Source organism: Pyrgilauda ruficollis, unplaced genomic scaffold, assembly GCF_017590135.1.
Source record: "Pyrgilauda ruficollis isolate IOZ18807 unplaced genomic scaffold, ASM1759013v1 scaffold147, whole genome shotgun sequence".
Taxonomy (NCBI): Eukaryota; Metazoa; Chordata; class Aves; order Passeriformes; family Passeridae; genus Pyrgilauda; species Pyrgilauda ruficollis.
Window position 1 is genome coordinate 887,678 of NW_024513321.1, and position 26,442 is coordinate 914,119.

Sequence of the window (26,442 nt, forward strand, 5' to 3'; positions counted from 1 at the left end):
GCTGCCAAGGAGCAGCTATTGTTTCCTGGCTTTGTAGTCAGCTGGGGAGGAAGGCTGGCATTGCTGTTAGGATTTTTCCAGCTTGGAATGCAGCCTGGATTTATTAACTACATAGAAACCTGCACTGATGCATAGTGTACTGAAAAATTGTATTTTCTTGTGCACTGCTTCAGTGAGTTTCAGCCTAAGGACGCCACCATTTTAAAGAGGATCCTGGAATTGTAAATGACACTGGTATTGCATCCAATACTTCTTGGGTCCTTTCTGAGCTATTGTCTCAGCAAATACACACTCAAGAGCTTTGCCGTATTCCATCAGCACTCTCAATCTGCTCTTGGTTTCCCTTGGTGACCTTTTATTTTCCCGCGTAAGCAGAAATGTTGTAATTGGAAAAAGAATCCATTGGAGATCTTAACTTAGGCAAAGCTAGGAAGCCGCAGTAAGGTGTTGGGTTTTGTACCCTGTTTCAGAACCAGCAACAAGCTGAGAGAGACCAAGCTTGGTGTTTGCAGTTCAAGCCTTGTTTCCTCAGCACTTATGTGGAGAGGAAGGAGCCCAGTGCAATTATTAAAGCTGAGGCTGAATTTTCAGAGCTGACAGCTGGGATTTACTTTTATATTTACAAAATAAACAAATTTGCCGCTGAAATCACTGGTACATGGTCCCCTGAACCCACTTGCCTAATCTAAAGTACATTTTTCAAGTATTTCTATCTACAAGTGGTGGCACGTGGCTTGTAGGTTTTGGTATCTTCATGTTGGTGACAAATACGGAGCTCGTTCTCTTTCACAAGAGCCATGGGCCCCCTGCAGCTGTAGGATTGGTCTGCTGTGATGCCTTCAGGCATCAAATCTTGGTCACAGAACCTTGGACTTTCTTCCTTCTAAAGGTGGAAACTCCCCTCATTCTTACTGACTCCAGGCTTTTTTGGTTATCTGTCTTTACTTCAGACTTACTGATGCGACTCAGCTGTCTGCTCCATCTTGATCCTAACTCTGTCTTTTGGCATCAGTTTCAGATTATGATTATTTCTCTGTGAGTGGTGACCAGGAGGCAGAACAACAGGAGTTTGACAAATCTTCCACCATCCCAAGAAACAGTGACATTAGCCAGTCCTATCGCAGAATGTTTCAAACCAAGCGTCCTGCTTCCACCGCAGGTCTGCCCACCACGCTGGGACCGGTCATCGCCACCCCCGGCGTCGCCACCATCCGACGGACCCCGTCCACCAAGCCCTCGGTCAGGCGCGGGACCATCGGCGGAGGCCCCATTCCCATCAAGACGCCGGTGATTCCCGTCAAAACCCCAACTGTCCCCGATATTCCAGGCGGGCTGCCTGGTGCCCTTGCTGGGACAGAAGAGTGCCCCGAGCAAAGTCTGGAGTCCCCAGCGGTGGGAGATGGTGGGCAAGCTGTCACCAGCATGCCCTCGTGGAGCGGGCAAGCAGCCGTCAACCCTCCGGCGTCGGGCCAGAAACTGGGCGCTGCCGAGGAGCAGAGGCAGGCGGTCGCCGAGAGCGAGGGCGAGGAGGGCGAGCGCGACGGGCTCGGCAGCCTGAGCCTGGCGCCCGCGGGGCAGGCGGAGCTGGAGCCCGGCGAGCTGAGCCCCGGCGATGTCCCGCAGGGCGAGGATATGCTCAACGCCATCCGGCGCGGGGTCAAGCTGAAGAAGACGACCACGAATGATCGCTCGGCACCTCGCATTTCCTAGGAGCGGAGAAGCTGCCAGACTGCTGAACGCCGAGAAGGAACTGTGAGAAAACTAATTTGTCTCTATCCATTCCAATCTGTAATCAGTGATTTTTTTAAGATACTCGGTAACAGACAGTCTGAAAGTACTCTAAAAGAGAAAACAAATGAAAGAGCATAGTAAGACATAATCTTCAGTGGTGTTTTAATTTGTAAATATCAATGATTTTGTTTCTGCATTTTTTTGATCTAAGTTACACTTTTAATTTTTTCTGAAGGTGCCAAATCCCATTTACCTTTTTTATAACTCTCTTTGTAAAGTTTTAAATCATAGAAAAAAGAAATGTCGAGTAGTTAACTTCAGCAAAGGGATTTAATGAAAATTTGGCTTTTTTGCAAGCTTTTGTAGAGCGCCTTGTAATAGTGAGGTTAAAAAATAGAACAATGGGACTTATTACAGTTTAAGTCAAGCTATATGGAACGGATCCTCATTTAAGTATTTAAAGAAGTTTGAAAAGCAGGAATAAAAATTGACAATAAAGCAATATATAATGCAAGGAAGAAACCTGCAGTTGGTAGAGTTATTGGGGGGTAGTGGGGGAGGGAGATGCCATCAAAATAGCAGATGCTGTTGCACAAAAGTAGCCTAGTAGGATGAATTACTAGTAGCTTCATGGTAAATGCATCAGAATAAGCCATATTGGATTGCAGTGTTTTGTTTCTGTAGGGTGTTTTAAAAACTGGGTTTTTCCACATTTCTTTTTTGACTGCACAGCAGCAACTCTCAGTCACATGCATGCAGCCTTAACTGTGTAGGCTTGGTTCTTCCACCTTCACGTTTTGTTCCACTCATCCTTCCGCTGAATACAAACAAGGACAACAGGCTTAAGGCAGTTATAAATGTGAAAAAGTTTGTAAATGCAAGCAGGGAGTTCTTAGATGTTATCAAAATGCCTTTTTCTGACTGTGCCCAGCAGGCTGGGCACCTTAGAAAGCCCAACTATTTTGAGAAAACACTTAAAAATTTGAGAGGTGAAACCAGCTTGTGATCTAATAAACTGCGAATGTTTCTTTCCAATACAGGGGCTTGTTTTTCTTAACTTCTTTTAAATGGCAGTTGATTGGCTTTTCTTAAATACTGAAAAGAAAAGGGGTGGGGGGTGGGGGGGGGGGGATACCGGTTTTTTGATAATACTGGGAGTCTGACCACTATAATCTCTTTTTTTGTACTTTTAAGTAATGTTTTTTGGAACGCTATTGATAGAATCATTAAGAGTTGGATTTTTTCCTTAAAAGTAAGTTGTTGCTGCAATACCCGTCTCCTAAAGCTGACAGAAATGTGCAGACCCCTTGGCATGACACGTGTTCCAGTCAAGACAATCCAGAAGGATGCAGTCTGCCCACCCACAGCAGACCCACATGTGGAGGGACACCAGACTTGCGGATCCGGGATTGTTTAAAAATGCACCAAATAACACACGTAAGGGGCTGGTTTCCACCACACACTGCAGATTTCTGTTGGCTCTAGACTTGCCTACATGGCCTCTTATGCTTTAATACATAACTGCATTGGATGTGAAACTTCTAGTAACTGTGTAGTCACTGTGTTCTATATGACATTTACACTGCTGTGCTTGCTAAACTTTTTTTTTTTTGTTATGGCTTAAAAGCAAAAAAAAAAAAAAAAGCATGATTCTTAGAAAATATTAAACCTTCCTTTCTTTGAAAAACAAGCTCCTTATTACAGAATATAATAAACAGTAGTGCCTGTGGTGTAGCCCACCAATCTTGATACAGTAGCTGATGCATTGTGCAAATGAGGCTTTGAGATGGTTTTTGCATAAACAAAAACTGTTAGGAGATAATCTCAATAGTTAAAAGTGTTATTTAAACCTTTGAAATAAATGGATGTAACTGTACCCAAGTACAGCTTTTCACTTGTTTAGTTCTTAAACGTTAGTATAATCAGTAAAATTTAATATAAAATGTTGCCAAATTCAATGTAGAAAGAATGTGACAAAACACTTTGGATAGTTCTATTGTTTGTGTTTTTGCATATTGTAAAAGCAGTGTCACAGCTGAAAAATAAATTGTTTCTAATGGTAAATTATTGTGGTTTAGTTGCTAGTTTGTACTGAGAGTTGACCTCTCCCTGTGCAGTTTTCTGTTCTAAACTGGTATAAATAATTGCTGTAAGTGTGTCTCCCTTCTACATTGTAATGATTGCTTAAGCCTACATTATAAATAAAGAACTGCTGAAAAACTCCCGTATTTTGCTCCTTAAAGACTTTTCTGTTTCCAGAGCATTGGATATCAGTGGTGGCTTTCAAGATCATGCAGGTGTAATAGAAGCAAGAGAGAATTAAAAACCCAGTAAATAAAATTGCATAAAGCTGTGTTTTACTGATGGGCTTCAGCAGGGTAGCAGTGGAGCAGAAGTGCAGTGCTAATGATGGAAATTCCCATTAAACAGTAACAGCTGACATTTCCCTGAACCTCGCTGTTGTTACCTGGCAAGGAAGCACAGATGACTTTGCATTTTTGTGCATCCATCTCAGTGCTGGACCACAATTCCTTAGGCCAGAGGAGGAAAATTGCTGCTGTCAACACTGCCCGTGCTACAGCCAGCATTTATCAAGCACTACACCAGCACCATCTCCCACAGCTCCCCCTGAAGACTTTATTTTGTTCAGCTTTCTCAGCATTGAAGGCAGAAAGGGAAGGATGTTATTCCCTCTTGGAGTTGCCACACAATAGCCTGGTTTCTTGGCCACTGCAATGATTTCATTTTTATCAAAAGGTATCCATTTGTTACTGCACTGGGCTTACGAGGCCAGGTTAGGTAGCAGGGGGCTACAACAGTGGCTTCTGTGAGAAGCTGCCAGAAACTTCCCCCACGTCTGCGAGAGCCAATGCCAGCCAGCTCCAGGATGGACCCACCACAGGCCCGGCCGAGCCCAACAGTGATGGTGGAAACGCCTCTGGGATAAAAGATGTAAGGAGAAAAGAGTTTCTGTGAGACAGCAGTAGAGGTGGGGAGAGGAGTGAGAGTATGTGAGGGAAACAGCCCTGCATACACCCTTGTCTGTGAGGAAGGAGGGGCAGGAGGTGCTCCAGGTGCTAGAGCAGAGATTCCCCTGCAGCCCACGGAGGTCCAAGGGGGAGCAGAGATCCATGCTGGAACAGGTGGATGCTCAAAGGAGGCTGAGGGCCCACAGAAGCCTGTGCTGGAGTAGGCTGTGGCAGAACTGGAGCCCTGCAGAGAGGAGCTCATGCCCTTAGGTCAGTTTGGGTCAGCTGTCCTGAGTCCTGATTGTCCCCTCCCAAGATCTTTCCCACCCCCAGTCCACTGGTGAGGGGGATGCCAAGTGGACACCCTGGATGCTGTGGAGCCCTGCTTAGAGTAGCCAAAGCACTGTGTGCTCTTAACACCTTCCCAGGACTATGAGAGCTCATCCCAATACAGTCACAAAGATGTTAAAGGAAAAACCAATGTGGTTTGGCTGGAAATGTCTTGTCTCCTAGAGGATCACGGTTTCATTCCCCTTGTCTCTCTGGCTGTATTTGAGGTGCTGCTGAGCATCTCGTCTCACTCAGGTGTCAGTGCTTTGCTCAGCTGTTTCAATACTGAAGGCACTTGTTCCAAGTGACAGCTCCAGCCTGAGGTGTGGCATGTGCTGAACAGCTGTGCTGGAAGAGGGCACTCACTTCTCAATTCCATCACTACTTTTTACTAACTGACCACAGAGAACAGATCCTGCTTCTTGGCAGAAATTAAAATTTCAGCTGTGGAATATGTAAAGCTGTTTTTCTGGAGTTTTATTTTCAAAATTCATACCTATTTTAGCATGCAGACTTACTGGAAATGAGCAGATTAAAAGTTTCTAAAAATCAATCAAATTAAAGCCTTATTCCTGAGCTACATATGTTTCGTTCTTAGAAGAGCTGAAGCTTTGCCATCTTTTGTTCAATTGGGGTTTAGAGAAATATTAAGCTTTAGGCTTAAACATGGGCACAGTCAAGTAACTTTTGTAGAATGGAAGTCAGATTAGGCAACCTACATCTCCTAGCCCTAAAAACAGGAAAACAGCGGAAGGGCCAGGTTTTCCTATGAGCTTTTGCTCAGTGGCTGTATTGCATCTGTTCTCTCACAGGGCAGTTAGTAAAAGTGTTAGCAGAACTTCCTCTGTCTTGTACCAGTGCTTTGGGAACATGGCCAGAAGCAAACAGCCACAATCCTCAGCAGCACGTTAACTGATACAGCTCAGTGGTTATCTGGGATTCAGTTTATGTGGGGACCAACTTTCCTCTGGTGCTCTGCAGCACTGGTGTCCATGCCATGAGGAAAGCATCACATTGTAAGCAAAGTTTGTGTCTTGTGAGATTTGATACGAAAGTGAAAAATGCAGCAAAGAGCCTAAGAAGGAGGGAAGGGAGGGAAAGATGTCTTTATCCTGCAGCAAGGTCAAAAATACCCTCATTACAAGAGCACCCAAAGCCCATGTCTGCTGCTGTCTGTATCTTTAACTCCAGCTTTAACACTTTGCCTGTACTTAGTACTACATTCCAAGTTAGGGGGCTGATATGAACTGCCTGCACAAGCTGGCAGTGAAGTGTCAGCGTGTCAGAGAAGAGCAGTGTGCCAGAAAAACACCTTTTCTGTTACTTTATTTGGCTTTCTTCTATTACTTTGAGGAACAAGTGGTCATTGAGGTGCCACCTGCCTGCAGCACAGACTGCTGCCATTCACACCCATGGTGCTCTCACATGGGCTGCTCACGAGGTCGAGTGACATGGTGCCACCACATGGGGGGCAGATGCCCCTCCTTACGAGCTGGAGGCAAAGCTTCAGTTCTTGGACCATCAGCTGGAGTTTCTTCTTGTAACTGCTTAACCTAGAAGTCAAAACACAGAACTGCTTTAGCACATTAACACACGCTCCCATTTTCAGTGCCCAGGCAATGAGCAGAACAAAGAACGACTGGTTCTTCTCTATTTCCACCCAGAAGAACCAGTGGTAACACCTTTGGCTGACAGGTTTCATGTTTCCCAACTTTAATTTCCACTCAGTAATCACTGCAGGCTCTTACTACCTAATGAAAAATGGAATTTCTAGGAGCAAGAAGAGATTTACAAGAGAAATTTCACTTAAAAGGTCATTATTTCCACACAGTTCATGTCTACCATTACTCTGTCAAACAGGATGAATTGTGCTGCTTTGGAAGCTGACAGATAATTCCAGGTCTGGACCAAGCTTCCCTGCAGTCAGTGAGTAGGAGACTTCTGTTCCTGCATCACCAGCACCCCTCACATGCTTTCAATACCTGTTTCTTGAAGCAGCACAAGCGCTGGCTGCTCCTGTGTCAGTTCCACTCAGTGCCACGTTCCATACAATCCAACTGAATCAAAGGACTGTTCTAAGAACACCAACTTCTTCCAACCCTCTCTCAGTTCAGGGTGGCCAGAAATTAATCTCAATGCCCAGCTGATGACCACTGCAGCACATCACATTCAAAGCTATAACCAGAAAGTGTCAAGAGCTCCACAGCAGCAGCAGAGGAATTCTCTGGTTGTTAGTCTCCTTTCATCCCACTTTGGATTTTTTCTTTCCCCACAAAACTGCTATAACAGCTCTTACTAGCTGACACAAGGCTGCAGGTTCAGCTTTAACTTCAAATTCCCTTCACAACCCTCCAGAAGCTGTAACAAATGTGTAGGCATTTTAGGTTGTTCCACACTGACGGGGGCCCCAGCACTGGAGAGTCTCACTGAGACTGCAGTAGACATTCAGTGATATTTCCAAGAACACATCTGTGCCACACAGGATACTTGTGTGCTAAAGAGACTTTCCTTTGCATAGAGCAAGCACTGACCTCTCTTTCCCAGCTTTCCCGCTGCAGCTTCTTCCACTGCTCTCGTTTGGCAAAGTAATCAGGATACATTGCCTTCTCAGAAGGGTGCCAGAAATCCAAGGCCCATTCAGGAAGCTGTTGAAGAAAAATATGATTTGAAATACTATTTTTTATATATGAAATCACACTTGTACACACATGCAGAAGAATGAAACACAAAGGCTAAAGGCAGACTTACTCCCTAGGGGTTTTTTTTTCCGTTTTGAAGTATTACATAAAAACACCATTTAGGAGCTGCCTGACTATCTCAAGGCACATGGCAGAAGTCAGAATTTTTCACACATTATCCTGACCCACAGGAAGACATCACAGTGACTTACATATATCACAGCATTCCAAAACAAGTCCCAGATCATCTCAGTTTACTCTAAACTTTTCAAAATAATTCCATCTGGTGGAGGAGAAGATCTGATTTCTTCCCTTCCTCCTCTCAAAGACAGCAGGTTAGAGGAATCCTTCTCTCCAACTACTGATTTATTTTACTTGCCAAAGACACAACATTACAGTTCATTTCTGCTTATCTACAACTACTAAGAAATGAGCAGTTTCTTAGGCCTTTAAGATCTTGAGAATGGTCTGACCTCGAAGACCTCCTGACAAGGGAAAAGCCCAAAATTTAGAATTTTGCAGCAATTAAAAAAACTCAAATTGTTTACATTTTAAAGAGAGGAACACTGATTAAAAAACAAAATCCCACCAAAACTCCCGATTAAAAATAAAAAAAAGAAAGAAGTTGCTCCAGTACCATAATACACTTAGTGATAGTCACACTTTTCCTGCTGTGATTCTCATCACAGAACAAACCTTTGACTGAATGGAAATAGCACAGCTGCTGAAGTAAATATCCACCCACAGCAAGCTCCAATTAAAACCACCAATCAGCCCGAGTTCTAAAAACTACATTTTGGAGCAGCATCCACAATGGACAGTCACTGATACACAAATGAGCCAAAGCCTTGTGGCATCCGTTTTGTTAAAACAGTTTTAGCCCATCAAACTGGGAAAAGAAAGCATAACCCAATCTGTGTTTCTGTATGAAGACTGATATTGACCATTTAGTGCTCAGCTGCCTTTTTTTCTGTCCAGATTCTCTGTCACTATTATCTCTACTACTACTCAGGCCCTTGACCTTGGCACAAGTTTAAATAAGTCCTTCTCTTCTCTTTTCACTCACATATTCTTTATTCTGCCCCTGATAAATCTATGTCATATTTTTCTTTTTCCATGGCTTAATATGCAAAAAGATCTGACCACATCCAGTCTTGTGCCAGCACTTTTTTCAAATTTGTGAGGAAATGGGTGCATGCAGTCTCTAGGTCAGTATTAACTTCTAATGCATTAAAAAGATTATGTCAATAAAGCAAGGTCCCTGTGTTTTAATATGGAACTTTTGCTCCTAAATAAAACAGTCTTGATGGTTAATACCTGTAAAAGTGCCTTAAAGAGTTTAAACATAAGGTTTTTATATCCAGGCAGTGTTTCTCTCACACAGCAGCACACAAACTGCACAATCTGGCACTGCAGCATATGAAGGGAAACGGTAACTTGTACCATGACTCAAATGCTGGAAGAACCATAGGACTGAGTGAAGGGAAGTCCCCGACAGCCAAGGTGACACCCGACCTGACCAGAGGAACCAAGGCTGTGCTCGGGAGGCAGCAGAGCTCCCTGGGCGCTGTTCACTTCCCCAGCTCAGCTCCAGCCCTTTCCTGTGCCAGCCTGACCCGCCACAGGGCGGACTGCGCTTGGCAAAAGAGCAGATAATTATCCCCAGGAAAAAAAAAAAAATCCCGAAAGAACAAGCAGCAGTGTTCAAACGAATCAAGAAACTCCATTTCCAAGGACCAGAGCAGCTCCTCCCACACAAGCACCAAGATGTTCACGGAGAGTGAAGTGACACTGCCGAGCCAAGCGACATGGAACACGCTCAAAGCGAGCGCAGAACTCCCAGCATGAGCGGCACCCCACCTTGTACATCTCGTATCTCCCAGCACCCCACCTTGCACACCTCGTATCTCTTGGCACCTCACCTTGTACACCTCGTATCTCTCGGCACCCCACCTTGTACACCTCGTATCTCTCGGCACCCCACCTTGTACATCTCGTATCGCTCGTAGGCAACGCCCCCGGGGGAGTCGGCGAAGACGTACGGCTGCGGGTGCTGGCTGGCCCAGAACTCTTCCTGGCCGGCCTTCAGCAGCTCGGTGGCTTTCACCATATCGTTCACATTCTTGTTCTTATCGAACCGGTCCCTCAGGAGGCAGGCGAAGTAGCGGTACTTGTCTCTACGGACAGAGGTCATGCACAGTGAAGAGGAAAACAACCACCCCCCCACCCCGGGCCCAGCCAAGCGCGGGGCTGAGCGCCCCGATGTGAGGGCGGCCAGCACTCCCCCCTCCCAGCTCTCCTCGCCCTCACCGATGGATGCACCAGGACTCGAGGTGCCGCAGGGATTTCTTGTACAGCCGCAGCACCTTCTGCTGGTGCGTCAGGTACGCGGCCATGGCGCCGGGCTCCGCGGGCCCTCCCCTCCGCGCGGGGGATGCCGGGAGGGCGGCGCGGCCTCGCCCGCGCTGCCGCCGAGCGCGCCCGGAGCCGCCATGAGCCGCGCCAAGTTCATCGGTGAGGGGGCGGCAGGGAGGGCGGGGGGTTTCTGTCCTCGGGTCTTCGACCCCGGCCCCGGCCCCGGCCCCCTCCCCTCGCGGGCTGGCGGGCTGAGGCGGCCGCCGCTGCCGCACTCCGTGAGGGGCCTCGCGCAGCGGACGGGGCTTCGGGCTGTGCTGTGGCAGGGCTTGTCGCAGCCCTTCATCCAGTGCTTGTTGCCTCCTGCTCCAACCCCTTACCCAGGGTTTGTCCCAGTCCCTCAGGCTTATTACACTCTCTTAGGTTTGTCCCAGCACCTCTGCCAGAGCTTGTCACTTCCCGCCCCAGTCCCTGCTTGTCGCCTCCTGCGGTCCCTCTCGGTGTCCCGAGGTTCGGCGGCCCTGGAGCCCCTGGGAAGCCTTTGGGAATGGTTGTGCTGTGTCTGGGCCCTGGCGCTGCTGCTCCTCGGTAACTCCCAGCTCGGGGGCTCGGCCGCCCTTCGTTCCCTGTCCCGCCTTGGTGCATTAGTCGTGGTTGTTTCTGATTGCATGGAACTGGCTTGGGTGAAAATGTAAGCATTTTTAGGAAATTCCACGGAAAGCGTGTAAACAACTTCAAAAGGTCGGTTCATGTGGACGCTCTTCGTGTTGCAGCTCAGATTAATATTTCCCTGGAAAATTTCCCTTCCCGCTAGACTCCCCGCGAGAAGCGCTGGCACTGCAGAGGTGGCTGTTCTGGAGCCGGTGTTCAGGCCGCGGCTGCGAGGCTGCGGCGCTGGGAGCCGGGCCGGGCCGGGCTGGGCTGGGCTGGGCCGGGCCGGGCTGGGCTGTAGCCAGGTGGGGGTCCATTGCAGGTGTCCCGTCAGTGCCCTGTCAGTGTCCCGTCAGTGCCCTGTCAGTGTCCCGTCAGTGCCCTGTCAGTGCTGCCGGCGTTTGGGATAGCCCAGGGATGGCACTAGGAGGGAGAACAGGCAGCTCTTAGGAGGCATTCTGCTCCTGCTGCTCCCACCCGTGGGAGGCTGTATGGGAGATGCTGCGTTTTCCCTTCTTTAATGTTTCTTTGCATTAATGTGTGTTTTCGTGTGAGAAGCAGATTTGCTTGCAATAAAAAGCATGTGTGTGTTCACTTTGGTGGTTATGAGGGTGTGTATAATGCACTCACAGTCTGAAGTTGCGCAGAGGGAAAAGTTTAATTTTTCTGTGACTTCTAGTAAGGAGTAAGTTTTCAAGTTATACAAGTAAGCTTATGCTTAAACATTTTATTACTTACTAATGTGCTGGTTCAGGGTTTAGATAGGGTTTCTATTGTCTTCCCTAGCTGATTAATATTCAGAGTATGCAGAACAGCTATAACTTCTAATTTCTATCTTTGGTTTTCCACAGATATTGGTATTAACCTGACAGATCCTATGTTCAGAGGAATCTACAGGGGAACACAGAAACATCAAGGTAAATATTTCTTTGTATCTGCTGGAAGACAGGATCCCTTTTGCTGAATTAGAAGCCTCTTGCATGTCAGAACATGATGTTAGTGTTTCTTTCTTCTCCTTATGTACTTCGGCTTAAAAAAGAAAGCTTGACTAAATAAGTTGTATACCCTAACCAAAATGCATTGTCTTAATTGCTTTTTACATGCAGGTAACTCTGCTTCTGGAGCAAAATGGACAATTGCTAATCTGTTTAGGATTGCATTGAAAAACTGATATGAGAGTTATGAACAGTGGTCTGTCAAAGTATTGCATTCCTGAATCACAGTTACTCATTATAATGTGGGGCTTTTTGCTCTTGTGACCTTTAGATATGAATGTAAAAGCAGAGAGCCTTCTAAAGTATGTGGGAAAACTTCTACTGATTTCTTGGATTTAAATTGGATCTCTAGTTACTGCACTTTGTTATTGTCTTATAAAGATTAATTAAGTATGGTTTAAAGATTTAATTACAAAAATTTTGACTGCATGAAAATTGAAAAGTAGTTAAACTATGCTGTAAAACCTCAAGTTCAGTTTATGACATTTTTATGAACTTTTGCAGATGACCTTCTGGATGTAATAGAGAGAGCAGTCAAAGTTGGCATTAAAAAGGTAATTTCTTATAATGAAATGGCATTAAAATTTTAAGCTGCTTTCCAATATTTGGTTTTTTAGTGCTCTTCCACTAAAACAATGTTTCGGCACTTGAACAGAAAATGCAGTAACTTCCTTCAGTAGCACAAAACAAAAGTGTTCTGTGCAGAGCATGGTCTTTCCATTTGCACAGATCATTATTGAAGCTGATTGTTGGAGTTCAGTGATATTGTAGGTGATGTGGATGTGGAAGTTATTTTGTACAGTTTCAACAGAAAGATATTCTCCTTTGACCTGATGCAGTGAAGTGGTACATAATTTTCCATGTTGTATTATAGGCAACCATTCCTTTTCCGTATGTTCTGTGTGGCTCTTTAGAGAGTAAATCCTATGAGGAGCAGCTGTGGGGGCTGGGAGTTGTTTAACCGGGAGCAAAGGAGGTTCAGAGGAGACCTCATCACTTACAACTCCTGAAAGGAGGCTGTAGCCAGGTGGGGGTCAGTCTCTTTTCCCAGGCAAGAAGTGACAGGAGAAGAGGAAATGACCTCAGGCTCTGCCAGGGGAGGTTCAGGTTGGACATCGAGGAAGAATTTCTTCCTGGAAAGGGTGGTCAGGCACTGGAACAGGCTGCTCAGGGGAGTGGTGGTCATCTTCCCATGGAAGTGTTCAAGAAACTACTGGATGTGGCACTCAGTGCTCTGGTTTAGTTGACAAGGTGGCAGTGATCAGTCAGAGGTGGAACTCAGTCATCTTGGAGGTCTTTTCCAACCTTAATGATTCTGTGATTCTTAATCAATAATTTCTGCTGAAAATCAAACTCTTCTGATTGAGGTTTTCAGCTATTTCTATATGTAAAGGAAATTGGAAACTGCAGAAGAGCTGGGAGTGCCCACAAACTCTTACAGTTGAGATATCTGCATGTTTGCTGGTAAATACTGGCTTACATGTATTAAAACAACACCATTATGAGAGAATTTGTAACTCTGAACTTGAAATTGCTGTTTCCAGCAGTGCATCTCATGCCATAGTTTAGCCTGTCTCCCTTTCTCTATAAACTTTCGGCATAGAATAAATTTTTGACAAAAATATGAATTGCCATAGAATACAGTGCATACTGTCACAAACTGTTCCACTGCACTACTAAGGCTACCAGATTAGAAATAAAGAAGTAAACACTCCTGTAGCAGAGGAGCAGGCATCTTGGGAGTTTGTTGAAAAACTCATCTGAAAAGAGTGGCAAATGCACTGGGAAGCAACAAAAGCAAACTTGTGATGGAGAACTTACCTCACTGCAGCAAGGTCAGGAGTGAGGTCACATTTATATGTGCTGTATAAGTGCTATTTAATTTTTATACCACCCTCTGAAAATAAGTGGCATTTTTAAAAATTTTATCATCAAAAACAGATTAACTGCATAAGTTTCTCAAGATGCACAGTTGATTGAGAAATGTTGTTCAGGAGTTCCTCCCCTTAGCTGTTCTCAGTCTTGCTACTGGCCTGTACAGTGTCAGAAGCCTGTTCAATCACACATTGTTCCTGCTTGCCTAGAACCTTAATCTGCTGATAGAAAGTGCTTTTATTTTTCTGTATAGCTGCTGCTTTATGGTAATTTTTTTGTGAAGTTTTGCTCTGTGTCGTGTATGCACTGAGCCATTTTCAGCTTAACATTTTTCGGTGATGTCTTTGGGAAGTGTCTGTCTGTCTGTCATGAGTGCCCTGGCAATGTGGGAATGTTTGAGCTGGTGCTGACAGAGCCTGCTGGATAGCACCTGCTGGGAGAGGAGTTGCTCAAAACCACTGTAGACATGGCTGTTACAACCTAGGGTGAAATGTTCTGCAAGTGGTGGTTCAAAAAGTTCACTGTAGGCAACAATTCTCACGTGATAACTTTAAGGTAAAAATAAAAGATCAGAGATGGGAGTTCTTAAATTTGTAATCCCAGCTCTGATACAGACTCATTTTTTGGTTTAACTACTTATTCCTGTCTTGTTTTGGGTCTTTGGGAGTCTACTTTCCCCAGCTGTAGGACAGGGAAAATATTTTTAAGTATCAATTCTTGAGTGCAAATACAGTCTTCAGTCATTGTGTGAGGAAACTAATATTGCTGCAAATTGAAGTCTTTTATTCCTTCAGTGATTTAAATGCATAGCATACAAGATACTTGATTAAGGGAAAAAAAATCATATTTTGGAGCCTACTGTATTTACTAGCTCCTGAGGACCATTGAGGTTTATTGCAGATTTATGAAATCTTGTTATATGTATGTGTATTAGTAATTGTATTCTGATGTTCTCTGTCAAGATCCTTCCTTGTATCTGAGTGTTTTCTTAAACATTCTGTTTGATGTTCAAAGAACATCCACACTGACAATACTTTTCTTGTTTCAAGTTTTTGATTACAGGTGGGAGTCTAGAAGATAGTAAAGATGCATTGCAGCTGGCACAGACAAATGGTATTTTCACTTTAAATTTACATTCAGTCAAAAATACAACCTTCTCTGCTCTCAGAATTGAGTTAAAAAGGATCTGCCTCAGAGGTGTTTACAGACTCTCAGATTAAAATGAGAAATTACATTTCAGAGTGGGATGAATGCATAGAGTATGAGTTTGTGTGTTGCTCTTTAGATCCCTGATGTTGGAAGGAATCACTTTTCCTGCATGTTCTATTTCTAAATAATATTAAAAATTATAGAAAATTTCTGGAATAAAAATATAAATACAAGTTTCTGTTCTAGAAATAGGATTGTGTTTACATGTCGTGAAATATATGGGTTTTGTTGGCTTTTTGTTTGTTTTTTACCTACCAACCCCTTTGACCAGCTTGATCAAGAGAGGTATCTTTCTTTTGATCATTCCTCTGGCTTTTCCTTTCTTTCTGTGAAAGGAGAATGGCTCTTCTTTTTTCTTTAGGCAGATTTCATTCCACTAATTACTTAAATATGTATTTGAACTAAAACACATGATAAAGTACTGTTTACTAACAGAAACCTAAAATAATTTTGGTTTGAATGAACTCAAGGAGATAATTTGGTCCAACCCAGTTTGCCTCCCCACTCAGGCAGGGCTGGCTTGAGCATTAGGGCAAGTTGCTCAGGGCCTTACCTGTTCTTTCCCTTTCTCAGTGCTTTTACACTCAGCAGAAATGTTAGTATTGGCATGGTAATCTAGATCAGATACTCGGGTGAATCAGGCAGATGTGAGCTCTGAAATTCTCTAACAGCTTATGCAGGGACACACGAGGAAAATACTCTCTGCAGTTCCTACAGCTGGGATAACCTGATGCACTTGGAACAAGATGTATTTCTAAATGATCTCAAGAGGTCTCATCCAGCCCCAGAAATTGCATGATTTATTGGGAGCTGCTCCACCAGAACAGATCAGCTCTAAGCTGCAGTTTTGGAGTACACCAAATAATGTGTACTAAAAGAAGATGCGTGCACGTGCCCCCACTGGAGATACTGTCTGATATTTTTAAGGCAGAAAATGTCTGTCTAATGAAAATATCACTAAGATAAATATGGTCAAAGGGAGTTTTCTTTTAAAATTGTGACCAATAAAAAAAACCTCCAGAGGCAGATGTTGTCTATACCTTAAATATTCTTTTTTTTTTTTTTCCCTTAAAACCTTCTAATACTCTCTTGCTTTAGACATGTTTTTCAGTACAGTTGGCTGTCATCCTACTCGCTGTGGAGAGTTTGAGCAGAGTAGCCCTGAACAGTATTTATCTGAATTAAAAAATCTGATTGAAAAAAATAGGACAAAGGTAATAGCAGTTGGAGAATGTGGCTTAGGTAAGTGTTCTCTTACTACTTCAATATTTATTTTTTCTAGACATATACTAAAAAAAAATCCTAAAATACTAAATGGGATTTTTGTTCTTTCTGTTTGTAGATTTCGATAGATTAGAATTTTGCCCAAAGGACATCCAACTCAAGTAAGAAACTGTTGATGACTGTGAATTAGCTTGTAGCAATTTACAGTAGAGTTTTCTATCTTGTGTTCTGTCACATCTGGCCCTAAAATTTGCAGGGTTGGGCCCAGAGGTTTTTTGGACAGAAATGGGAATTTAAAGAAATATGCCTACATTCAAGTAGTGCAGTGTGCTAAATTTTGCTACCTCCCTGGTGTTGACTTATGTCAACATGTCTTTTTCTGTAAAACTGACCAGAAATTGTGGATTTCTGGGTGTGAGAGATGTTAATTCTTGCTAATAGTTAAGAGCTCTAAGAGAATTACGGGAAAAAACCCATAAATGCAGTGTGTGAAAGAATTGGGTTGTTAAGTGAAAGGCATGAGGATGGGAGCAGAACTATCAAAAGCATATGTAAAAAGCACTGGTAAAAGTAATGGGTAAAAAAGAGCTTTTAGTAAGGAAGGTGTTGGCTGGGAGCAGATAATGGGGAGCTGATGGTAAAGGTGATCTCAGGAGGTGCAGCATAGATGTGAATGGAAAGAAGCCACCACAGCCCCTGCAATCAGCCTGCATTCTTCAGTTGAGAACGTCTCTCTGCAGAGGGAACTGATTGAAAGATACAGGTGATAAATTCAAATAAGATGAGTGATTAATGAATTCCATTTGCATGTTACTGTTTTGAGTAAATTAGTCACTGGGGGGCAGTGGTTGGTTGTGTTTTTTCTAATTGCTGTATATTAGCAGTAGGAGGATTCTTCATAATGCTACAGACTGACAGTGAAATACTCAGCGAAGGGGACAGGACTTTTTGTCCTGGTGGAATTCAGTGTACGTGAAGTTCAGCAAAGCACACCTTAGAGCATAATCTGTTTCTTTTCTGTGGCAAACTAAAATACTGATGGAGTATCAGATTTTAAGATCCTTAACTGCTTTGATGTCAGAGAGAGAAAAAATATATCTCTCATTTCCTTGTGCAATGGACTGCAGCTGAAGAGCTGTAGTGATTTCTAAATGGATGCACTGTAATTGAGTTGTAAGGAAAGAGATGACAGGCCTGATCAGTGAGCTAAACAGAGCAAGGCAGAGTGTGAAATACACGGAGCCAGTTCACTGGTTTTCAGCTGCTCAGGAGTTCAGGTGCAGCAGTCCTGGGGAGGGCTGGCATGCAGCTGCACAGTTCCCCCACAGAAGAGCAGTATGTTTGTTTCCCAGCAAATATCAGAGCATGATCTCTGTTTCATTTAGTACTTAATCTACATTTTTCTGATTAGTTATGCTGTATTTTCTTTTGGATAATTTTCACCTGTACATTATTTTTGATGCTTTTCTTCAGTATAAAAGTTAATAAGAATCTAATAAAGATGAAATTTCTTTGCTGTGGTGTTCCTAAGAACTTTTTATTTCAAAAATCTTCCCCATTCTCAGAACTTTTCCAAGACAAAGCAGTGATTTGAATGGTAGTAAGATTAAGGTATTGCCTTCATACTATGGTGAAAGCTGTGATATAAATGCCCTGGTAAGCATATAGAAGTTTCACATCTGCTATACTATGGGAGGGGTCTGTATAATCACAATATCACATGCACCATTACTCAAATTAATTCAGAAGTGTTTGTCTGGAGATCTACCTCAGCAAGGTCAGTTTGCTTTAGCTCCTTTAGTGTCTTCATCCTGTAGCATTTGAATGTGATGGTCAAAACTAAGCTTGCTCAAAGGAACAGGTTGTTCCTTAAGCACTGGAACTCATCAGGGTTGGTTTCCTACTGAGTTATTTTCTTATTATTCCAGTCACTGTATGTCTGGTTTCATTTTCTTCATGCTTTTCCAGGGGTTGGGGTTTAAATTTTTTTTTTAATTATTATTTTTGTCTCTCCAATAACTGCCCTACCCACCTCCCCTTTCTCTTAGACAGACCAAGGAACAACTTGAGTTGGGCTTTGTTATTGCTAGGAATGGAAGAAGCTTGAGTTATATTTCCATTTGCAGGGGCACTAAACTTTGTACTTTCAAGGGCTCTACCCTTCTCAAAAGTAGATGGAAATTGGCCAGTAGGTTACTTAGGGAGTTTACTTGCAGTTCTGTCTCTGAAACCTCTTTCCCATATGAAATAAGTATTCTGTTGGAAGAAAACTGACACCAAAAATCAAGCAATTGTAACTATTTAACCACAAGAGCAATCATGAGTTGCAATTAATTTATATTTAGTCATACAAGCTAAACTAAGCACGGTATCTAGACAAAGAAGATTCAAAGTAGGTGTAATTCATTCTCATGAATTTTCATGTCAGTTTCAAGGTTACAGCTGATTTGTTTAACCTGTTTTATCACAAAGATTTGCACTGAGTAAAAGGGAAGGTAACTTTGATCTGAGAAATATCAACTTGTAATATACAGAAAATAGTGAAAATGACATTAAATTAAATGGCCAGTTGCATATTTGTTTAGGGTCAGTTTTTTGGATTGATTTTTTTAGGAAAATGTAAATCAATCTAATGGTTTGCTGCCACTTTCCCCTGATTGTTAAGTGACTCACGCACAGCAGTGTGTGATCACTGGAGTTTCCCTTTGAAATTAGTATGATAACTGATGGTGGGAATTTCCTGGTGCCCTGGACTGTGTTTTAACAGCAGCACCTCAAGAAATCCAGTATGTGCCTAGAGCCCCAGCCTGCTGGGATGGACAGTGTTGTTCTCCTGCTTCACCCAAGTAGTAATATCATCTTTCAAACAGCGTGAGGACACTGAGTCACCCATGCACTGCTGGCCTTCTGCCATGCTTTATTTCTTCTGCTGTGTTCCCTGGGTGGAGCAGGGCAACAAGAGATGTGGAATGGTAATTGCAGAGCTCGCTGCTAATGACAAGCACAGGTTAGTTCAGTGCTAAGTTGTTTCCTTTGACAATTGCAGTGGGAAGCCTGGCTACCTTCTTACCTTCCTTCTGCCCACATTCCAGTGTCTCTTCACAGGGTGGGGCCTCCCTGTTACCACCCCATCAAGAGCAGCTCTATGGAGTACAAAGTTGGAGAGGGAAAAGTAAGGATGCAGGAACACAGAGGGAGGGAGGGAGAACACGTAAAGACAATAGGCAGAAGTATGATGTCTAATCTGGTATTTGTTTCACCCCAGGAGAGTGGATTGTTACTCACATGTCAGCAGCTCTGATGCAGTTTGGCCACTGGAGGCTGTAGAAGCCTGCACAGTGCTCCCCTGCTCGCCCTCATTGTTTTTATGAGGGCTTCTTGAAATAGTAGCCTCTGTCATCTTCACTCTTCCATTCCTGACATTTCAGAACTTTGTGGAAAGAACAGTCAGTTCCTCTTCCATTAAAAATAAATAAATTTAAAAAATTAACTCCAGCACCCACACTACGCAAGAGTACGTGCTCTGCATGTATACATATACATTCTGCAGTATTCTGCTTACAGATTATGCAGTTCTGACGCTCTTAGCCACTTACCTGGTACCTTACTATGGTCTTCAAGCATAATCATAGCTGTGGCAATACACATGGGAAAGAGGTTATTTTCAATCCTTGCACAAATAAGAACTTTTGCATGGCAAATCCATTAATTCTGTCTTTAGCTCTGGAGGACAGAAGCTTGGGTAAAAAATCTTTTACTGTCTTTATTTGTTCTTAACATTGAGTTTCTCTTTAAAGGTGAATTTTATTTTACAGGTATTTTGAAAAACAATTTGACTTATCAGAACAGATGCAGCTGCCCATGTTTCTGCACTGTAGAAATGCACATGCTGAATTTTTAGGTGGGTTTTGTTTGAGAATTTCATATTTAGAGCAAATTCTGAATATAAAAATATTCTATATTCATCTGTTATAAAGCTGTTTTATATTTTTATTTCATTTCCTAGACATAATGAGAAGAAACAGAGATAGAGTTGTAGGAGGGGTGGTAAGTATGGACTTCTGTGTAGCATTCATTTTTCCATGCATGTGTGTGAATATTGTTGCTTAATATGCAATTCCTTGTTTGTCATGGAATCTGCGTAGGCTTCCTGTTACATCATTTAAGCTGTTATTAATTAGTAAATATTCCAGTCCCTTTTACTATTTTTATTTTCATTGCTTATTTGGCAGGATTTTTGCAAGGTAAGAAGATAGGCTGAGAAAAAGCTCTGCAGCTGATGTGAACAGTTGTTCTTGGCTTGCCAGCAGGACAGTCTAAGCACCTCATTGGCCTTTTCCCAACTCCTCAGTGGCTGTAGCTGCAATGCATTCAGACCACAGACAATTTAGATGCATGTTCCCAGTGGAAGCCATAACCTCAGACATTTGCTTCTGACGTTGGACATCATTTTCAAATTAGATCCAGATGGAAGTTTTGATTACTTTGTCTTTAGATATTCAGATCACATTTTTTAATTCAAAAGTCTAACAGGAAAAGCTTTGGGTGAAATGGGAAGTCCAGGAATGCTTTTTCAGGTTTCCATTATGACTGAATATTTCAAAAGTAATAAATGCTTGTGATTTTAACATGAGACCACACCTCCTATGAGAATATTGCAGTCCCCAGGTTTGTCCTTTGTTCCCACAAAACCCCTCCCCACGCTCAGTGCTTTGCATGTGTAATGTGCTATGTAATGCTGTGAAGGCTCTCCTTCCTTCCTCCCTTTCTTTTTTCCTGCACAGCCCAGAAAGAGGGGGGAAAGGAGCAGGCATCTTCTGCAACTGCCTGTCCCTGTCACAGCACAGGGAAGCAGAGCAGTCTCTTTGCTCCACTCAGGCTGAGAAGATGCAGTTCCCAGCTGCATTACACTTGTGTAACTTGTGACCCTCCAGTTTCCTCTCTGGAATGACCAAGTGGACTGTCTTGTTAGTTCCAGTGGACTAACACCTGTGGAGAATAGAATACTGCTCTTGTGGTGGCCCTGACAGCGCCCTGAAGGGAATACTGAGGAAAGAATCTAAAAATTCAGCATGCACAGGATTGCTTCCTGAGTATGATCTCCCAGTCACCACTTACAGGGAGTTCCAGGGCCAACATATTTATCACTGTTAAAGTGTGGTAACCACTTCTAGTGCAGCATTCAGGTGACTTCAGCCTGAACTTTGCTCAAATTCAGAATCAACTGAGCCATGTCCCATCTTGATGTTTGTAATGATGTGTAATGCATACTGTTGAAGGTATTTGATGCTAATAAAAGGTAATACATACATTGGAATTATTGGAGTTTTAATAAAAGTGCATTTGTATTATATTTATATGTTCTAGGTACATTCTTTTGATGGCACAAAGGAACAAGCAGCAGCTCTAATAGATTTGGATCTTTATATCGGAATAAATGGCTGGTAAGTTCTTTACAAGAAATACAACTGCTTTAAAATGGCAGCTGTAGTGAACTCATTGCTTTCTTTTAAACAATGAGGTCAGGTTTTCAAAGCTCACTAGACCCTTCATCATCTGACAGATTTAGAATTGCTCACATTAGTCTGTTAGCCATCAAAGCTCTTGCAGCTTGGTGAGCTAATCAACGTCCACTCTACTGCCCTCAGGACAATCCATGTTTGTAATTAAATAAGGTTGTTGAGCATGGAAAGATTCCTTCTGAGGAGCATTTAAAAAACAGTCTGACCTTAAGTTGCCTGTCAAATGCTGGTGTAATGCAAATGTAACCTGAGTGCCTCATCTCCTGGTTATGCAGTTTGGATTCTCAGCAGTCACCTGGCCAAGTGCCAGCCAGCACCACTTTGTAAGGTACAGAGGCTGTCACCAGGCAAGCAAGGGCAGCCAAAGGGGTTCTGCAGCTTCTGGGGTGAGATGGCTTCTCCCACTAACTCCAAATTTGTTGTTTTCTGCACAGTTTTAATTTACAGGCATTATTGTTAAAAAAAGGAAGCAAATTTAATTAACAAAATTATTTAGGAAGCTGCCTTTGCTACAAAACACTTTAATAGGCACAGTAATTACTTTAATATGCTTTTTATGGGTTTTTTTAACCAAACTCTAAATTTTCTAGTTCACTGAAAACAGAAGCCAACTTGGAAACACTGAAATCAATTCCTAGTGAACGATTAATGATAGAGACTGGTAAGATTTTACATCTTGGTCAGTTTGTGACAATGGGCAATGAGATATACTGGTGTAGCAATCACAAAGCAGAATCAAGACCTAAAGAATTCAGAACAGTGGCTGTTTTCTTACTTGAGAAAGCAATTTACAGAACTACTCCTTTCCAGCCTTCTGCTGGAAGGAATAAGCTGCTGTGTCAGTTCCTGACATTGCAGGGGAAGATGAAAAGGACAAATTGACAACTTGGATTTTTTAATGTACCAGAATCCTGCTTAAGTATCTTTTAAAATGTAGCTTGCTGGGGATGTGCCAAGCACAGGGTAATGGCTATGAGTTAGCCACTGGCAGCAGTAATGGCATTTGGAAACAACTGCTCTTTAAATGGAATAGGTGGAAGAATGTTTGAATTCCCTCTTTGCCCACTGAGCAGTCATTTTAATGGACTGACCAGGGATGTCGTGTTTTCTTTTTTCATGTTCAGTTATCAACTGACAGTTACAAACACAGTATTTATTTTAATTTCTGACTCTTGAGAAAGGAAAATTGCAAACTGCTAAATCCTTAAATTTATTTGCACGTGAAGTACAGACCGGTTATACAGGAAGTTTCTGTGGAACGCATCCAGTGTATCTGGCTGTCGTTGTCATGTCAGAGGAAATTAGCGTTATGTATTATTACTGCTGATCTTTTCAAGTGTAAAATCCTGAAGATAATGGTATAAAAATCCAAGATGTTAAATTGCCCCAGATCTCTTAAATTTCCTTTTGAGCTGGAGGTCGTTGTTGCTGGAAGGAGATTGTAGGAGCTTTTGTCTGTAGAAGTAGTTGATCAAACTATCTCATGCTATTCTGAAGCAATTGCACTCCTAATTTCTTTATTCAAATTAAACTAGATGCACCTTGGTGTGGAGTGAAAAATACTCATGCTGGATCAAAATACATGAAAACCACATTTCCTACAAAAAAGAAATGGGAAAAAGGGCACTGCTTGAAGGACAGAAATGAACCCTGCCACATAATGTAAGTGTACCACTGCACTCTTATTTTAAATACTTCAACTCTGACATGAAAAAAAAAAAATAGAAAAATCCCAGTTCACTAGTAATGTAGAAAATAGAAATTAATTCTAAATGTACTGAAACTTGTGCAAGGTTTTGCTTTATAGGTTGTGGAAAAAATGAGAAATCTTAATTTTCCTATGCTAGCTATTGTGTATGTACAATGCTCCCTGAAAGTGAAACCAGTACAGTTTTTATTTTTTCACTTGATGCACTGTAGAAGAGGTTAAACCCTCTGGAGTAACCTGACTTGAATATTCATTTCACTCACTTGTTGTTCAGGTAATATTTAAAACTGATCCAGCCTTGGGGATCAGGGGACAGTCCCACAGGTGGGACAGTGCTGAGGCACCAGCAGTGCCTGTGACACTGCTGCTGTCACAGGCCTGTGACATGAACTGCCACAACATGCATTTTGTCAGGGATGTTGCTTCCTTCTGCTGTTGTACTTCAAAGAATCTGATTCTGTGAAATTCAGATATGAATGACAGCAGCCAAGATACAGAGTAGTAAAAGAAAACTCCAGCGGCTTATGAACAGAATTGGTAAGCACAGACACAGTTTTCTGCCTCCTGTCCACACAGTTCCTCACAGAAGTGTGAAAAGCAGAAAAATGTGTAATTGTTTTAGTGAAAATATTTAGTTATCTGCATTAAATACCATTAATAGATGAAATACTGAATTTTCAGAATTCCCTGTCTAGATTTTGAAATACTGCTCAGGACAGTACTGAAGGTCCAGGTATGCAGTAAAGTGTCTAAACAAGAATTCATTTGAGAAGTGAAGGGAATTCTGATGCTTTTTGAGACATGAAGGAACTTGGAAAACTACTGATGATGTGAATGCACAGTTTAAGCTTACACGGTGACATCTCCTAGTGTTCAGATATACTCAATGCAATTAGGCCAATTGTAATATTCGTTGAAAATATATATTTTTTTAAAGTGAAGAGGACACATTAGCACAAAAGGGTTGCTTCAGTATTTTAAGACTTTCTAGGATCAGCCCATGATTTTGGGAAGAGATCAGTAGAAAACACTCTTCTGATCACAAGTGAAGGGCCTCTACTGTTACTATTTCAACCAAGCCGTATGTCAACAACACCCCCACGTATTTTCTGCTGCCTTAGTTGTAGTTTACAGAAATGTTTCAGAAACCCCCAAACTCGAAATGCACAGTCTGTTCTGCATAGATGCAGAGTGCACAGATGCACTCAAGATCATTACACAAATGCTGTGCTTTGGCTTTTGCCTTCTTTTATGAAAAAAAATATTACTTGGCTCAACCTTTGAAATTATTACCCAGTAATGTTCAGTATAAGCAGTTGAATTTCTAGAACCTTTTAAACCTTAAGAAAAATGAAGATGGTAACTGATAATTGGTATTTTGTGACTTCTTAAGTAGCAAAATCTGGTGTGAGGGAATGTTTCTCAGTCCACAAAGTGTCTTTAATGTTTCTGGTATATATACAGTTTAATGCAGCACAGTTGGCAGGAGGAATTTTCCATTTGCCTGTTTTTGGTGGTGCTACACACCTTTCAGTTTTGACAGTGGTATTTCTGCTTCATATATATATATATATATATTTAGAACTACTCCCCTTGGAAGCTATGTTTTTAAAAGTTTAGCCACAAGAGAATTCTCTTTTCTCCTTCAGCAGTTTCACATACACAGTGTTACAGTAACATACAGCCTTCTACTGCATCCAAGTGAGGAGGAAGAAGTAAGCCCTAAGTCTTCTTGGGTGAAATTCTTTGGTATTTGTTACTTACTTCTATGTAGGCCTGATCTCACTCCATCTCACCTGGAATATCCTCTTAAATCAAGAAGCTGTTTGGCTAATTCTGCATCTAGGAAAATATTTGCAGTAAAGTAATTACTACGAGCAACTTCTCCTATGCTGTCTTTCACAAAAAGAAGTTTAGCAGTTGCCTCAGCTTAGAGGAAAAATCCAAAGCTCACCAAACCTTACCACCAAGCTTAAGCTTCTTACTCTCCAAAGTGAAGTTTGAAGTTTTTTTGCTGCTACTGGAAAAATCAAAGTATGACACATCTCTGGAAGGAAAGAGAATGTTACTTCTTTTTTTTTCTTTTTTTTTTTTTTTAAGAATGACTGATTGATACAAAATCAAGAAAGCAATTTCAGAGAAAAGGTTGTGGCTTTGTTTTAATCATGTTCATCCAATTTCTTTTGCCTCCTCTTCCTGGCTTGTATCAAGGCCCTGAGCCTTTTGAAATTGCTCATTTAATATTTACTGCAAATACCTGGCCACATTAATCACAATTAAGCTAAAGAATGGGGAAGTAGGAGTAAGTTACTTTGGCAGCACTGTGCTCTGATAAAGCTGTGTCTGGAATTGAAGATTTACCATAGACCAGTCTAGTCACAGTACAGCTTTAGCCTTGACAGGCTAATGAATTTTTCTTTGAAAAATGAAGATCATTGATAAAGACACCCACAAAATGACACTTCCTTCAAAACAGAAAGCTGTTTAATTACCTCCAAACAAGAGTCAAAAGACCAAAGAGGAATCTGTACCAGTAAGCAAACCAGTGTTCAGTGGAAAGGAAATGGCAGTTAGTAACTTAAAAGTGAAGCTATTTGCATATCTGAGCACCCTGCCCTATTGCTCTTAGTGTAGGTTTTTATTCCAGCTTAATCTTAGTGAGTTGTACATACACATGCAGCAATCTGAAGTACATTCTGAAGTACTGGGTTTCAGTCTTCTAATATAAATCTTTCTTTTTTAGTCAAATACTGGAAATAATGGCGGCAGTAAGAGAAGATGACCCACTTGAGTTGGCCAATACTCTATATAACAACACCATTAAAGTCTTCTTTCCAAATATGTAAAGTTGTTTTTCTTACATTTATTCAGCATAACTTCAGTAAAGATATTGCAAAAATTTAAAAATCATCATTCCTGCAAGTTCTAATCAATGGAAGCCAATGTGTAGTGGGTTTGGGGTTTTTTATGGTACAAGATTAAAGCTGCTTTTGAAAAGGTGGTCTGCATTTGTGCAGTTTCTCAGCCCTGTTCCCCTTTCATCAAGATTCAGGATCCACTTCAAGGCCAGGCCATGCCTGTAACTCCAGTTAGCAGTGGAGGCACAGGATGAGCACCAGGCTGCTGCATTCACATGTAAAGCACTTCAAGCTACTGCTGGCAGTTCAGGAGGGTTGGACACGTCCATGGCATGCG

At 42.2% G+C, this 26,442-nt stretch overlaps 3 protein-coding genes across 16 annotated transcripts in view; 2 read left to right on the forward strand and 1 right to left on the reverse strand.

Moving 5' to 3' along the window:
- MTSS1 (MTSS I-BAR domain containing 1) overlaps nucleotides 1-3,959 on the forward strand; it is a 125,364-nt gene extending 121,405 nt beyond the window's left edge. For 8 of the 10 annotated variants that reach the window (XM_041460672.1, XM_041460677.1, XM_041460674.1 and 5 more), the window contains one exon: nucleotides 1,013-3,959. In XM_041460672.1, coding sequence (XP_041316606.1) covers nucleotides 1,013-1,710 — 698 coding nt within the window. In that variant the 3' untranslated portion in view covers nucleotides 1,711-3,959. The remainder of the gene's footprint in view (nucleotides 1-1,012) is intronic. The other 2 variants (XM_041460681.1, XM_041460682.1) reach the window with 1 other exon arrangement.
- A 2,492-nt stretch (nucleotides 3,960-6,451) lies between these two features.
- NDUFB9 (NADH:ubiquinone oxidoreductase subunit B9) lies at nucleotides 6,452-9,902 on the reverse strand. Its single transcript, XM_041460683.1, has 3 exons — nucleotides 9,693-9,902; nucleotides 7,562-7,675; nucleotides 6,452-6,583 (listed from the first exon to the last, which is right to left on the reverse strand). The coding sequence occupies exons 1-3, from the start codon at nucleotides 9,900-9,902 to the stop codon at nucleotides 6,452-6,454; spliced, it is 456 nt and encodes a 151-aa protein (XP_041316617.1).
- Nucleotides 9,903-10,018: 116 nt separating this feature from the next.
- On the forward strand, nucleotides 10,019-26,247 carry TATDN1 (TatD DNase domain containing 1). Of its 5 annotated transcripts, none has more exons than XR_005954616.1 (13): nucleotides 10,019-10,222; nucleotides 11,566-11,631; nucleotides 12,214-12,263; nucleotides 14,634-14,697; nucleotides 15,892-16,035; nucleotides 16,136-16,178; nucleotides 19,833-19,918; nucleotides 20,024-20,064; nucleotides 21,385-21,461; nucleotides 22,130-22,200; nucleotides 23,075-23,201; nucleotides 23,718-23,784; nucleotides 25,991-26,157. XR_005954616.1 is itself a non-coding variant. In XM_041460667.1 (13 exons), the coding sequence occupies exons 1-12, from the start codon at nucleotides 10,021-10,023 to the stop codon at nucleotides 24,922-24,924; spliced, it is 999 nt and encodes a 332-aa protein (XP_041316601.1). In that variant the 5' UTR covers nucleotides 10,019-10,020; the 3' UTR covers nucleotides 24,925-24,962; nucleotides 25,991-26,247. The 5 variants fall into 5 exon arrangements, 4 of the variants coding, with proteins under 4 accessions (XP_041316601.1, XP_041316600.1, XP_041316602.1 ...); XM_041460667.1 differs by lacking the exon at nucleotides 23,718-23,784 and adding an exon at nucleotides 24,897-24,962 and having other exon boundaries at nucleotides 25,991-26,247; XM_041460666.1 differs by lacking the exon at nucleotides 23,718-23,784 and having other exon boundaries at nucleotides 25,991-26,247.
- Nucleotides 26,248-26,442: the final 195 nt, after the last annotated feature.